This window comes from Leptinotarsa decemlineata, unplaced genomic scaffold, assembly GCF_025532065.1.
Source record: "Leptinotarsa decemlineata unplaced genomic scaffold, Ldec_3_MD MMD2_tig00026307_RagTag_RagTag, whole genome shotgun sequence".
Lineage (NCBI taxonomy): Eukaryota > Metazoa > Arthropoda > Insecta > Coleoptera > Chrysomelidae > Leptinotarsa > Leptinotarsa decemlineata.
The window spans coordinates 7,735,750-7,749,245 of record NW_027412681.1 but is presented as its reverse complement, the minus strand read 5'-3'; the positions used below and the strand labels follow the sequence as shown (position 1 = coordinate 7,749,245).

Sequence of the window (13,496 nt, the reverse complement as noted above, 5' to 3'; positions counted from 1 at the left end):
GAGGAGGTTGATTCCGAAAATGGCACACGATGCCATAAATCAAACAAGCTATTAAAACCTAATAACTTGGATGAAGAAATGATGTTCATACAATCTTTCATTTTGAGTTAAAGAAATTATTGGACATTTAGGTGGAATTTTTGTTGTTTTTGTTCGTCAGGATCTCGAAATCATCTATCCTCTATGCTTTTGTTCATGAAACTTTCCTACTAGATGTAAATGACTTGAGAAGTCGAATGATTGATAATTTCCTTGTTATAAGGATTACTCCAGGTTTTATTTTTTTGAACAGGTCAGACAATCAATGAAGAGGTTGAAAATTAATAACACTATCCATGGTTATTAAACAATCTTCAGAAACATTTTTATTTTCATGGAGACGCGTTTCGTAGCTTCCGCCTACCTCTTTTGAATGGGTATATCTTCAGAAACATGTGTAAGAGGAAATCTCCTTCACGGATCGGTGAGCTACATCATATAGCTGTTCCGATCATTCCACAATGATCTCGGATGTTCTGTATATTCGGATTTCCGGATTATTCCAGGATTTTCTGGGATTTTCTGGCGACTACCATCAATCAACCAAGAGAGGAATAGTCCAAGACACTAAAAGAGGTCTGTAAGGCTCTATAAAACGGAAAAAAGTTTTGACGGGGATTTAGGTCGGTAGTGATCTTCAGCAGAAGACAACAACTGTCCCACGTAGAAGAAAAGTCGTCACAGCCAATCTTCCATCTTTGCGGTAGAGGGTTATCGAAAAGGATGAGATTGATAAAATTAAAACCTACTTCGTAGCATCTTCACAAAAACAAGCTACCAAATCCTGACAGCGAGTTCAAGAATGACATGTACCGAATACTATGCGATTTTGTTTCCATAGATTTTCAGTGTGTTGATAATTTTTTGAACAATGCTTCTAATCTATATTCATTCATTTCTATTAAAAGTCGTGTTAAAGATACGGCCCGCGATCGCAATGTGTCACAGAAAGAAGAATAATGTTTTTACAGTTTCGATTCCCTTATTAGCGAAATAAGCGAAATAAGCGAAATAGTGTTAGTTAGGTACCTATTTAGTTCCAGTGAACAAATGAATCATAGGCAGTAACGCCATTCCCCGGCAACAAGCGGAAATACCCTATTATTTTTGTTGAGAACAATATAATCTTTCACGGGCATCGAGCCTAGACCAGAGTATTTCTTATCAATATAAAAGAAGTGCGTCGGCGCGATATGAGTCTGTTGAGTCGAGTAATCGAAGCGATACGGTCGGAGACAGATTCAAGTTGTACTGCGAGGTAGTGATTGTGAAGGTAGTGTGCATTTGTTTATGTCGCGTGCGGTATCCATAATTGATGTGTCGAGTTCCATAGATGAAACGATTTTACGATTGCTACAGTGAAAAATAAGAATGGACGCATTGTCATCTTCAAAGTCTTAATTTCAAGGTCAACAATCGATGTTTGCTAAACCTAATACTGATTTCCGTGCATTTTCACTAACGGGGGGTTCCAGAATATTTCCCACGCGATTTGAATGACTTGGCTTCGTTTTGGCGCTTTTTAATGCTGTGTGACAGATCTTTGGTAGATATGTTCCCTCGTCCTTTCTGTTCGAAATGTCTTTTCATTATCTGAATAAGACGGTCATCATTAGGAAACGATTGTGAATCTCATAATCGAAATGTCGTGAAATAACTATATTTCAAGTCTTTCATTACATTTAGACAATTGAAACCTCCACATTCAGGCTGAATATTTCTTCATACCCTCAATGCACATTTGAAGTATAATTTCACGAAACACGAAATACCTCATATCTCAAATGGTGACATTGACAATTTCAAATAATTAATGCGAAAGGACATGCCTTTTTACAACTATGATTGAAAAACAAGTATAATTAGTTGATAATTTTCTAATGAAACAACAACAAACACGACCTTTTTTATCAAAAACTCCATTGTTTTGCAAGGTAAGAAAAATATTGATAACAAAGCTTGGTTTGATTCTGATAACCTATAAAACATGAGTGAAAAATGAGGTGTATGGTGACTTCATTTATCTTTACCCATATCACGGGAAAATTCTTTGGACTAATGTATCGAAGGCGATAGAAAGTGGTAAACTGTAAGCGTTTGCAAATGATCTTGTCATCTTGGCAATGACCTCGTCGAGAAGAATAGCCTTCAATTATATGATCCGAGCTAGTACTCAAGGAAGCAGATATCTGTGAACCACACAGGACTGTGAAAGCCTCTTCACCAGAAAGAAGAACCCAGATGATTCTCTTGCATTTGCACTGCACTTGCACTTGCAGTAGATGGACACTCAAGTCAACTAGCCAACTTTTTTATGTCAGTGTTGGTGATTTGACCAATCAACCGACAACTGCGGTGGCAGAAATTTGGGAAGCTAACCTGGAATGTCATCGAAAAACGAATCCACATGTTTCTAGAAATGATATGAATCGAGAAAGGTTAATGCAGTCAAGCTGCTGGAAAATAGTTTCATGAAAATCAATTTAAGAGCCACAGGTAGGCAGCTGTTTCAGCCTATTGGGCATCGTCAGTACCGGGCAGGCGGTCCTCGATTGAATACAAAATGTGTCGATAGTCATCTTTATCTTAATCAGGTTGGAAACTTATCCCTTACCCTTTCAACTGTCTTTCGTCAGGAGGACGAGTGGTTCATGACGTAGGGTGTCTTGGTGGCGACATAAAGGTCAATAACATCTATGGCGCTCTGGCCTTGTGTACCCCTTCCTGACTGGGGTATTTGATGAACAAACTTTTCATTTTAACAGACGTCGTGGGGCCTAAACTCAACCGAGCGACGGGGCCTTCTGAATCGAGTGGGGTCGTCTATAGTGTAATCTATAGTTATCATGAGTTTCCGCTGACTCGAAAACTCTCTGATTTCTCGACTGAATGGACTGCCGTATAGTTAACAGCTTCAAATCTCTGCGGATGGCTTCATTCCGCACGAACCATGGAGCATTCACCAGCATCCTGAGAAGTTTATCTTGCAACCTTTCCAAAGTGGAGAGGTTTGACGGAGCGGTTTGTCCCCAAGCGCCTGAAGCATACATAATGACGTGCTTGAACATCGTGTTGTATAATAAAATCTTATTTCTAAGACTCAGCTTAGAGTTTCGAGTGATCAGAGGATAGAGTTTGGCTATCTTCATTTGTACTCTGTTCTCAATATAGTCGATGTGATTCACCCAGGTGAGTCGGCGGTCTACCCAAAGACCTAGGTATTTGATTCGCGTTTGCCATTCGATCTCCCTGCCTGAAATCGTGACTCTTGTATCTGAAGGAACGTTATGCCTTCCCAAAACTATCGCCTGAGTTTTTCCTGGGTTCACCCGAATCTTCCACTCCAGGTACCAGCGTTCGAGGTCGTCCAATGGGCGTTGCATGTAGACGACCGCCAACCCTCGACTCATGGAAGAAGCGAGGAGAGCCGTATCATCGGCGTATAGGGAAACCTTCACGTGATCGAACCTCGGAAAGTCGCTCACGTAAAGGCTGTACAGTAGTGGAGACAGCACAGCTCCTTGAGGCACTTCAGCTTGGATTTCCCTGACAGGAGACAGGGTTTCTTCAACTCTGACCTGAAATGTTCTGCCCCCCAGAAAGGACCCAATCTACCGGATCAGGCTCCGAGACAGGTCGAAATCGAGCATTTTATGTAATAAGCCTTCGTGTCATACTCGGTCGAAGGCTTTCGAAATGTCTAGGAAGACAAGATGGACTGTCTTCCTATTGTTAAGCTCTGAGATGGAGTTTTCGATCAGTCTCAAGGCCTGCAGCTCGGTGGAGTGTGCCCTCCTGAAGCCGAATTGTTCATCAGGCAGAACATTTCGATCTTCAACTCCATCGGTTAGTCTTTGCAGCACAACACGTTCAGCCAGCTCAGCCATTGAGCAAAGCAGACTAATCGGACGATGATTCTCGGGAAACAGCGGGTTCTAGCCCTGTTTCGGAATCATAACAACTACGGCATGCTTCCATCTTCGAGGGAAGTATCTGAGGGCGATTGAGCTGTTTATTATATCCAATAGATATCTGATAAAGTTCTCCGGGAGATGCTTCAACAACCTATTGTTGATTGAATCAATTCCCGGAGCCTTGTTGGGCTTGGAGGCCCTAATGTACCCCCTCAGTTCTTCCTCCGAAGCTGGACGAATCACGCCGTCATCATTTTCCCTAAGGATTCGCTGAATTCGTTTCTCCAGCCGTTGTATCATCCGGGTCCACGTTAAGTTGGAACTGACTCTCCATTGTGTCTGCAAAGGCCAACGCCTTCTCGGCGGGGAGTAGCAGATACCGCGCTGTCCGTGAAGAGGGGGGGGACGGTTTTCCTCTTCTCGAGCCTGCGGGTGACTCACCATAGCTCATCATCCCCAGGTTCAAGAGATTCCTAACACTCGGTCCACCTCTAGTTTCTGTAGTCAATGATGGCCTATTTAACTTGGTTGGCCATCCTGCTAGCAGCAGCCTTGTCTCCAGGAAAGATAGTCCGCTGATAAACTCGTCTGAGTCGGTTTCTCTCCCGAATAAGGTTCTTTATCCTGGGAGGAAACTCATTATAGCTTCCCAGAGGACACTCTCTCCTGGTGTTGCTGCGCGGAAAGCGTTGTTCACAGACAATTCGAAATCCGTCACTGCCGCGTCGAGACCGTTGCGAGTTTGGAGCGCCTCACGGTCCGTACGTGTCTCCACTAGATGAGCCTTGAAGGCTTCCCAATCCGTGGATGATCTCATGCGATAGTCCTGAGGAGGGGGATCATCACCCAGCATCAGGATGACTGGATTATGATCTTAGTCTAGTTCCGACAAAGTGTACCAACGAAGAGATTACCAACCTGATCAAGATCAAAATTTTGTGACGACTGTCTTAGGCCACCCTGTATGGCAGAAAAGGAATTTTCGGATTTATTTTCGATTTCGTCGACTGACATGTCTTGTTCTCTGTCTACGGAGGATTCTGTTGTCGAAAGTTCCGACTCAGAAGCACTGTTTCCAGCTTTATCTCGAAGCTTTGTCTTCTTAAGTACTTTTTTAGGCTTCGTGCCGGTGTTTTTAATAAACCAAGCAGCTCGCTTGGAAGGAACAGGAGGAAACTCCTCTGGAAGGCGGCGATTTTTTTAGCCGGTTCTTGTGGCTATTCTTCTGCTTTCCATAAGTGCTCGACGTTTATTTATTATTTTAAATCTAAATCCTAGTTTCTTTATCCAATTCTGAAGAGTTTTGTCACAGCAGCTCACGTTATGGCCGGAAGTATTCAATTTCTTCCTCATGATTTCAAGAATCTCATTGCTTTCGTAACAGTCATATATTATTTTTTTCAATGTTTTTATTAGATGAACATCTAAAGGTTTTGCTAATCCTGTATCACATCACGTGTTGCGTTCATAAGGTTTGTTTTTGACTATTTTACGTACAGTTGAGAAAGGAATTCCGGTCAAATCTGATGTAGATGTAGATTCTTATATACACTGAAACATACTCTCTGTGTTTCAATATTCAAACGCATCCGAATCTTATTCACTGGTATCTCTTTTTCGCATTGTTCGCCATCGCTACTGGAATCACTACACTGGAAAAAGTCTGTTATCACACTCGTTATTACTATTAGTACTTGTCTTAGGATGCCACATTTTATACAGATAATAAAAATTTCAAGTAATTATAATTGCACCAATATCGAATTTTAACACTCAAATCGCGATCAGTTCCTGAACTGAACATTGACGATACGGCGGCGATAACCATCCTTGCATTCTATTCGTCACCGTAACATGACTTCAAATGTAATTTTATGACTCTTCAGCCAATCATAAAACTCGATGTATTGGTTTTTTGGCCTTTGAGAGTGCCGCCAACTTTAAGAGTGCACAATATCATTCACTTCTACTATACTTGTAGATGCGGGATTGGGTAGTTGACCGATAACTTCATTGGGCGAACGCCGTGTGCTCTGCCCCAGAAGCCTTTCATGATATAACTTACCGTTCTGATGAAAATCGTGAAAACCCGTTTTTGTGACTTTTGACCCTAAGTAAATTTTTCCACGTATTGGGTCGATGAGGATTCCTCAGATTCCATTTATGATGGTGTTTTGAACAATCCTACCGATTTTGAGGTGGGTGCTATTTTTTGTACCCTCGGATGTCTATATTGACCGGTTTATTATTGATTAGCAGATAGAAAGCAGATTCTCCGTACCGAAAACAATGCCACAATATGAGCATCGAAAAACATGAATAGACCAAATCTTTTCTGGAAACTGCCTCAAGCGAGGGCAAATAATGACAGTAATGATGATAATCAGCCAAGCTACTAATGAAAGTTTTAGAGGTTGATAATCGGTAATCTAAATGATTTTGACAAATTAGGAACTATTAGCAAGTCAAATCTTATTAGTCAGGGCCAATAACTTCGAGAATAAATGAAGATTTGAATGTTTGGCGTCACTTAGATAAATAATGTTAATAATTTTTTCTCATCACGATTTTCCATTTGCATTACTAGATAATGCTTATTTGGATTATTTGTTAATGTTTTGCTGATAATAAGGCAAATGTTATTTTTGAGTGATGTTAGGAACACGAATATGAAGGATTACTTCATGATAAGTGAAGGAAGGCCGTTTGAATAACGGAAAATGTATGAATTCATTGAAATATTTGGAAATTTACACAAGACAGCTCAACATTTCGAGTACCTACATATGAAATATCAATTGGTTACTGTCAATATCTGAATTATATTTATCCTCATATTCAATTATCACATAGGCCGAAATGAAATTTTCTTGTTGCCTGAAATCAATATCTGTATAGAAAACTTCCATGATGTCTAATTTATACTAAGATTATCATTTGTTACGACCGGTTTCGGTTTATTAGACCATTTTCAAGTAACTTCAGTAACTTCAGTTACTAAGTATTTCTTAACAGTTTTATAGAGGTAACATAGAAGCTGAAATACGTTAAAATTCTTGGTATTGATAATAAATTATTTTATAGAAAGACATCATTTTTAAATGATAGCAGTCCGTTAGACAGTAGATGAGTTGAAAATATGAAATACCGCAGCTGGAAAGTGCATAGATATTATAAGATTGTATTATTTAGAACAAACTGGGTTAAGTTTGCGTCGACAGAGTGAATTTTTGTTTAATTGATAATTTTTTCCAAAAACATTAGTTAATGAGTGACACGCTAATGATAGGCTGTATATTTGTCAGTAAAATATATTTCGCAGTTGAAATATCAATCTTTGAAGCACAAACAGTCTCTTCAACAGTTGAAGTACAACAAAAAGGTTATTGAAATGGCTTCAACCTTTCCATTTGTTAGTTTTCAGTTTGTGACAACATATCTGTTATATTTTCCTAACGCCTTTATGAAGACATTTTTAACACTTTCATTTTATTGTTATCGTTTTAAGCTGCATTATATTTTTAACCCTCACTCGAAACTACTGAAAAACTCTTATTAAATTGTCTTCAATTTTATTTCATAAACTACTTTTTAAGAGTGTTAGAAAAATTTGATGGTTACTGCCGAAATTTTTATAAAACTGTTTTGTAGTGTTTATAAAAGGCCTTACAAAATATTAATGTTTTATAAAATGGTGCCAATTTTCTACTCATAGCTATTTTATAAATCCATTGAAAACATTTTTGGGAGTAATTCAGCAATAAAATTGCTAGTTGGGTCAGAGCTCCCTTCAGCAACGATATTCTAGAATACGCCACCTAGTTTGGGAGGAACACTGTCCATGTTTCTTTTCTTAATGAAAAATCTGCACCAAGTTATAATTTGAGAGTTGTTCTGTAGATCTTTCTTTAATAATTCACCTGAGGGGGATAATGAAGTAATGGAACCAATCAGAACAAAATTGCTGAATTTATTCAAGAAATTTTATTCATTTTACCATAATCAATGGGTGCAAATATTGTTGAACCTGTTGCAGATAAACTTTTCGATGGAATTTATCTGTAACTTAGTTCCTATGTTACATTTGAACAAAAATTATATGATATGCGCCATTCCTGAGAGCAAATCATGAAAATATTCGAGTAATCAACATTTTTAAGCTCAAAGATAGTTATGGAATTATAAATTAATAGTTCATAATAATGTTCATTCAATGGAATGAACATTATTACGTGATCTTGGATGAACAAACATAAATGCCTATGTACAGTACTTCATTCTTTATAAAAAGAATAGAACATAGATTTGATGGAGAGAAAGTTCTACAAACATGGAAAAAATAGATTTCAGTTAGCTTTGCCACAACATTTAAATAAATTTTTCGTATTCATCATAATCATGTTTAAAAGAATATTCACTTGTAATTGTTGTAAAATTTATTTATAATCGCTATACAATGGTTGGAACTCGTTTAATTGTTTTATCGGTCTTTCTGAGAAAATTCTCTTCCACAATTAAAAAAAAATGACATTTGAAATGGAGAATTCATTAAGAAAATATCGATAAAACCACTGATTTCGTTCACAAAAAATGCATTATCGCATTCAGTTAGTTACTTCGTCTCAATTATGAGCAGAATAAATAGTTTTCATATTGTGGAAAAATTTCACAGTAAACATACTTTCATCTGAATTGATGATTTTTCAATATTCTCTGCACCATTTCGTGTCTTATTATGCCAAGTTTGACGTGTCATTTTTGTTTCTGTATTGTGCTTTTTCATTAACGCAGCTAAAATTTGAATCAGTTATTATTCCATCTGTCTATACATACAGCGACCTCTTTCATCCCTGTCTATGTTTTATACAGGGTGTAACTAAATCAGTGTTAAACATTTAGAGAGGTGATTCCTCATCGAAAAATAAGTAGGATATTTCATATAAAGAAATTTAATTGGAACATCCCTTGTTGAAATACAGTCCCTTGAAGGGGAGGGGGTACATAAAATTTGTATAACAATTTTTTTCTAGCACTAAATAAGTTACAATATTGAAATTAACCTGACGTTTTGTACTACCAAAAAGACACTTGTCCAGAAATTTATTTGGTTTACCCCATGGTTGTAAGGGGTGGAAAACGCAACCCCTAAAATTTATTTCCAATATAACTTTTTGTTTTATAATTTGTTTACCATTTAAAAATTTATTTTCTAGAAGATATGCTGAAATGTATCCTCAACGGCAGCATCCTTCACATAGAATATTTGCTCGACTTCATCAACGATTACGAGAATATGGTTCATTCGACAAAAGAACGCAGGATTGTGGTCGCCATCGAGAAGTACGAACACCACAGTATTTCGAATTTAAAAGGAACAACCCTTACCATCTGCAACGAGTATGTTACCGCGAGACTTTCCGAACCGTCTTGAATTTTGCAATTGGATGCTGGAAATGATTAGAAGAAATTGTGACTTTCTGAAGACGATAGAATTCATAGACGAATGTAGTTTTTCTCGGGACAAGATTATTAATTTTCATAATTACCACATATGGGCTGATGAAAACCCTCACGCTTTTGTCGAAACTCACCATCGAGAATAGTTTTCTCTTAACGTGTGGCTTGGAGTTATTGAGAATGATTTAATTGGGCCTCATTTTCTACCTCCTCGATTAAATGGTGAGGCATTCGTTCAATTTTTGAGAGAAGTACATCCAGTACTACTGGAGGATGTTCCTTTGGGCGTCAGAAGGAATATGTTTTTTATGCATGATGGGGCTCCCGCCCATTTTAGTCAAGTTGCACGTCAGCATTCAACTGAAACATATGCAAATCAGTGGATAGGTCGAGGAGGACCACAGAACTGGCCCGCTCGATCCCCGGATCTCAATCCTCTCTATTTCGCTATTTGGGGTCATTTACAGCATTTGGTTCATCGCACTCCTGTTCGCGATGTAGAGGACTCAAGAAACCGCATCATCGATGCGTGCTGGGTAATCAGAGAGACTCCAGGAATATTTGAGCGAATACGTGGCTCAATGCGTCGACGTCTAGACGCATGCGTAATGTCTGAAGGTAGACATATTGAACATTTACTATGATTACATGTTGTGTGTTTTGTTATTAATAAATTAGTTTTGTTTATTACCCTTTAATCGTTCAATGCAGGTACTAACTACAAAATAACAATAAATCCAGTTCGCATTTATGACGATGTATCTCTGTAGTTGTTCGTAAAATAATTTTTTGCTGCAAACTGGTTTATTTTGGGTAAAAAACCCAAGAGATATTTTTTGTTTTGGATGAAACAGGCTATCGGAAATAAATTTTTGAATGTTAAACAAATAATAAAGCAAAAAGTTACATTGGAAATAAATTTCAGGGGTTGCGTTTTCCACCCCTTACAACAATGGGGTAAACCAAATAAATTTCTGGCTAAGTGTCTTTTTGGTAGTACAAAACGTCAGGTTAATTTCAATATTTTAACTTTTTCAGTGCTTGTGAAAAAAATTATTATACAATCTTTCTTTCTTCTATCTTTTTTTCGATGAGAATCAACTATCTGAATGTTTTACACTTATCCAGTTACACCCTGTATATCAGTTTCTTGGAACTTCTGTCCAAGGGTACCGAAAATTATGACCCAGGGCTTATTCGATTTGGAATGAACCCTATCGACTTTTGGAAGATTTCAAGAGGGCCTCGAAAAAATGGCAAAAGTTATAAACTATTTAGTGAAAAAAGGGGGGTTTGATTTTTTGCAAACATCTTGGAAAATATTGAAGATATCCGTAATTTGTAAAAGATCCTCAAAGAGGAGGAAATTTACTAAAAAAATCCCACCTCCCGGAACTCTATCCCCAATAGTCATAATTTTAATTCAGAGGCGAGAATAGCGCTGAAAGCGGGCGACCGATACGGACCTTTAGACAATTAAAAATATTTATTCAATAAACAATTTGTTTTGAACAAATTGATTTTTACGATACATATTCTTCAAATACTACAAAAAAAAACGAAAACAAAAACAAAAACAATAGATAAAAAAATTGTATCTGTTTTTTCAAATTTTTCAATATATTTCTTTTTTCACATAAAATATGGTTGTTTTTTTTTTGGTAGTACTCAAAAAAATATATCGTAAATGCGTTTTCATGCAATAACATTTTTTTAAGAAACGATTTTGTTTCAAAAATCTTAATATCCATCACTGATAAAAATCCCCCAAAAAAATTTCAAATTTCTTATAAACAGTACATTCGTTTATAACAATTTCTCAAACGAATAGAGCTAAAAATTATAAAAAATAATTTTTATGTAACTTTAAATAATGAAAATACGAATAAATTTGAATATTGAAAAAATGTTTCATTGTTTCAATAGAATTTTTCACTTTTTAACGTCTTTGATTATCAATAACAAAGTGGAAAATCAAAATATTTCAATTTTTCCAACGGAAATCTTTTTTGAAGGCTTTTAAGATAAGCTTCAAGGAGTGTACAAAATTTGAGGTTTTCAGTTTAAAAATCATCAGGGTTTTTATGTAAATTTAAAACTTGTAAAAATTAGTTAATCAACTGAAATGAATCGAATAAAATAATCAAGACAAAAAAATTTTCTCATGGATTCTCGTTGATTCAAGTGTCTAGAAGGTATGTGAAGTTTTTCTCTAATAATATATTCAATGGGATGAAATAATTTTAATTGTTCGAAGGTACGTATGGGTCAGCACGTGCGGGACGCGAATGGCCTGCTTTTAGCGCTATTTTCGCCTCTTGATTAAAATTATAAATATTGGTTATAGAGTTCCAGAAGGCGGAACTTTTTTCTAGTAAATTTCTCCCTGTGTAAGGATCTTTTTTCAAATTTCAGATATCTTCAATATTATCCGAGATATTTGCAAAAAAAAACCAAACTCCTTTTTTTCTTACCAAATTATTCATAACTTTTGTAATTTTTTCGGGCCCCTCTTGAAATATTTCAAAAAGTTGCTAGAGGTCATTCCGTATCGAATGAGCCTGGAATCATAATTTTCGGTGCCCTTGGAATTCCAAAAAGGATCTTGTGACTAATACTGACTCAATCATTCCTGTTATCATTAGTATCATCATATGACACAATTTTTCACTACGACATTTATTCTTCACAAAACTTTGACTTACCTACAACTGGTGCTCTGAACTTAACTCCGAAAAAATACATCAACGGATGCAACGACTGTACCAAAATCACGTCAAAGTGATATTCGTCATATGTCAAAAGCTTTAGGACATTTTCGTGTAGAATTTCTGCCTCTGTCAATTCCATTGCAATATCGTGAACGTAGATAACTCTGGATAGGGCTGATTTACCTTTCCCCATATTACCGGCAAAGTTTTTTTCAGCTACTATATCGAAGGTGAAGCCGACGTCGATTTCTGTGAGGTTTATCAAGCTCGGATCATTCCACGGATTCGGCGTGATCACTGTGACTTCGTGTCCTCGAAGAGACAGCTCTCTCCAGAGGGCTCTAAAAATGCTCTGATGACTCACAGAGGGATATGAAAAAAAACCTAGAATCCTTACGGACTCTCCGTACACTAAGCAGAGAAGGAAATACAGCCACAATGTGGACATCGCGAGGCGTAAGAAGAGACTGCCTTTGGAAGTCCTCATAATGCGATTACAACTTTATCATTGTTGTGATGATTACACGTGTTTCAGATTAAAATATAAAGAACTGCAAATAAACTTTTCAGACTTTTCAGTACAGAGTGGTGTAATGAAATAATCGTAAACAAATTATTATATGTTGTGTGTGGCCGATTGTTTTAGAAGTGTTTTCTCAAGAAACTCTCAAGGATAGACAATCTTCCGAAGGTAACAGAAAGTTTTGATAGCTATCGAGACACTGTCTAGTATTCTAGCTATCGAAATCAACGATATTATTGGCAATTATGAATTGAATATATGGGCTACCTGATACATTAGAAATCAAGCGGTTATGCAAAAAAACGTTTTCAACCATAGAAAAATTTCAAAATAGTAGAACGCATAGTTACCAGTGAGGATGACAGTGTTCCATGTGAGTGCAATTTGTTACCATTCATTAAAAGTAGAACTCATCTAAAGTAGAACGAATCTTTGAAATACAAACTGACTAGAGAAAAGTATCTTCTGTATAATTCAGTGTTCATATAGAAGTATTTGTTTCGAAATATTTTTTTTCTTTCGTTTAATTCAATGTTGATATGGAAGTAGCTGTTTCAGGAGGACTTTCTTCCAGTTTGTGTCTGAAAGTTACTTCTTTGCATGATCTACACATCCATGTACAGAGTAACTTATTTTCAAATTGATTACTTCCTTCCTTTCTTTGGAAGATTCCCTCATCCCCTTTTTTTGTATCAAGATGGAGTAATAGAAAGCCAAAAACTTTCTTTCCCAAAAATTATTGACTCTTAAAAATATAACTCCTTCAATTCAAGCGTAGTTAACGCTTTTAAACTCACCTGAGGAAAATTTCAATTCAAGCTCACAGAAGAGATGAAACAATTTCATTACTTT

General features: G+C 36.7%; 1 protein-coding gene across 1 annotated transcript in view; it reads right to left on the bottom strand.

The window, feature by feature from the left end:
- The window catches only part of LOC111508810 (UDP-glycosyltransferase UGT5), a 61,538-nt gene extending 48,915 nt beyond the window's left edge, over positions 1–12,623 (bottom strand). Inside the window, exon 1 of the mRNA XM_074181314.1 lies at positions 12,116–12,623. Within this exon, the coding sequence (XP_074037415.1) occupies positions 12,116–12,608 (493 nt within the window). The 5' untranslated portion in view covers positions 12,609–12,623. The remainder of the gene's footprint in view (positions 1–12,115) is intronic.
- Between the last annotated feature and the right edge of the window lie 873 nt (positions 12,624–13,496).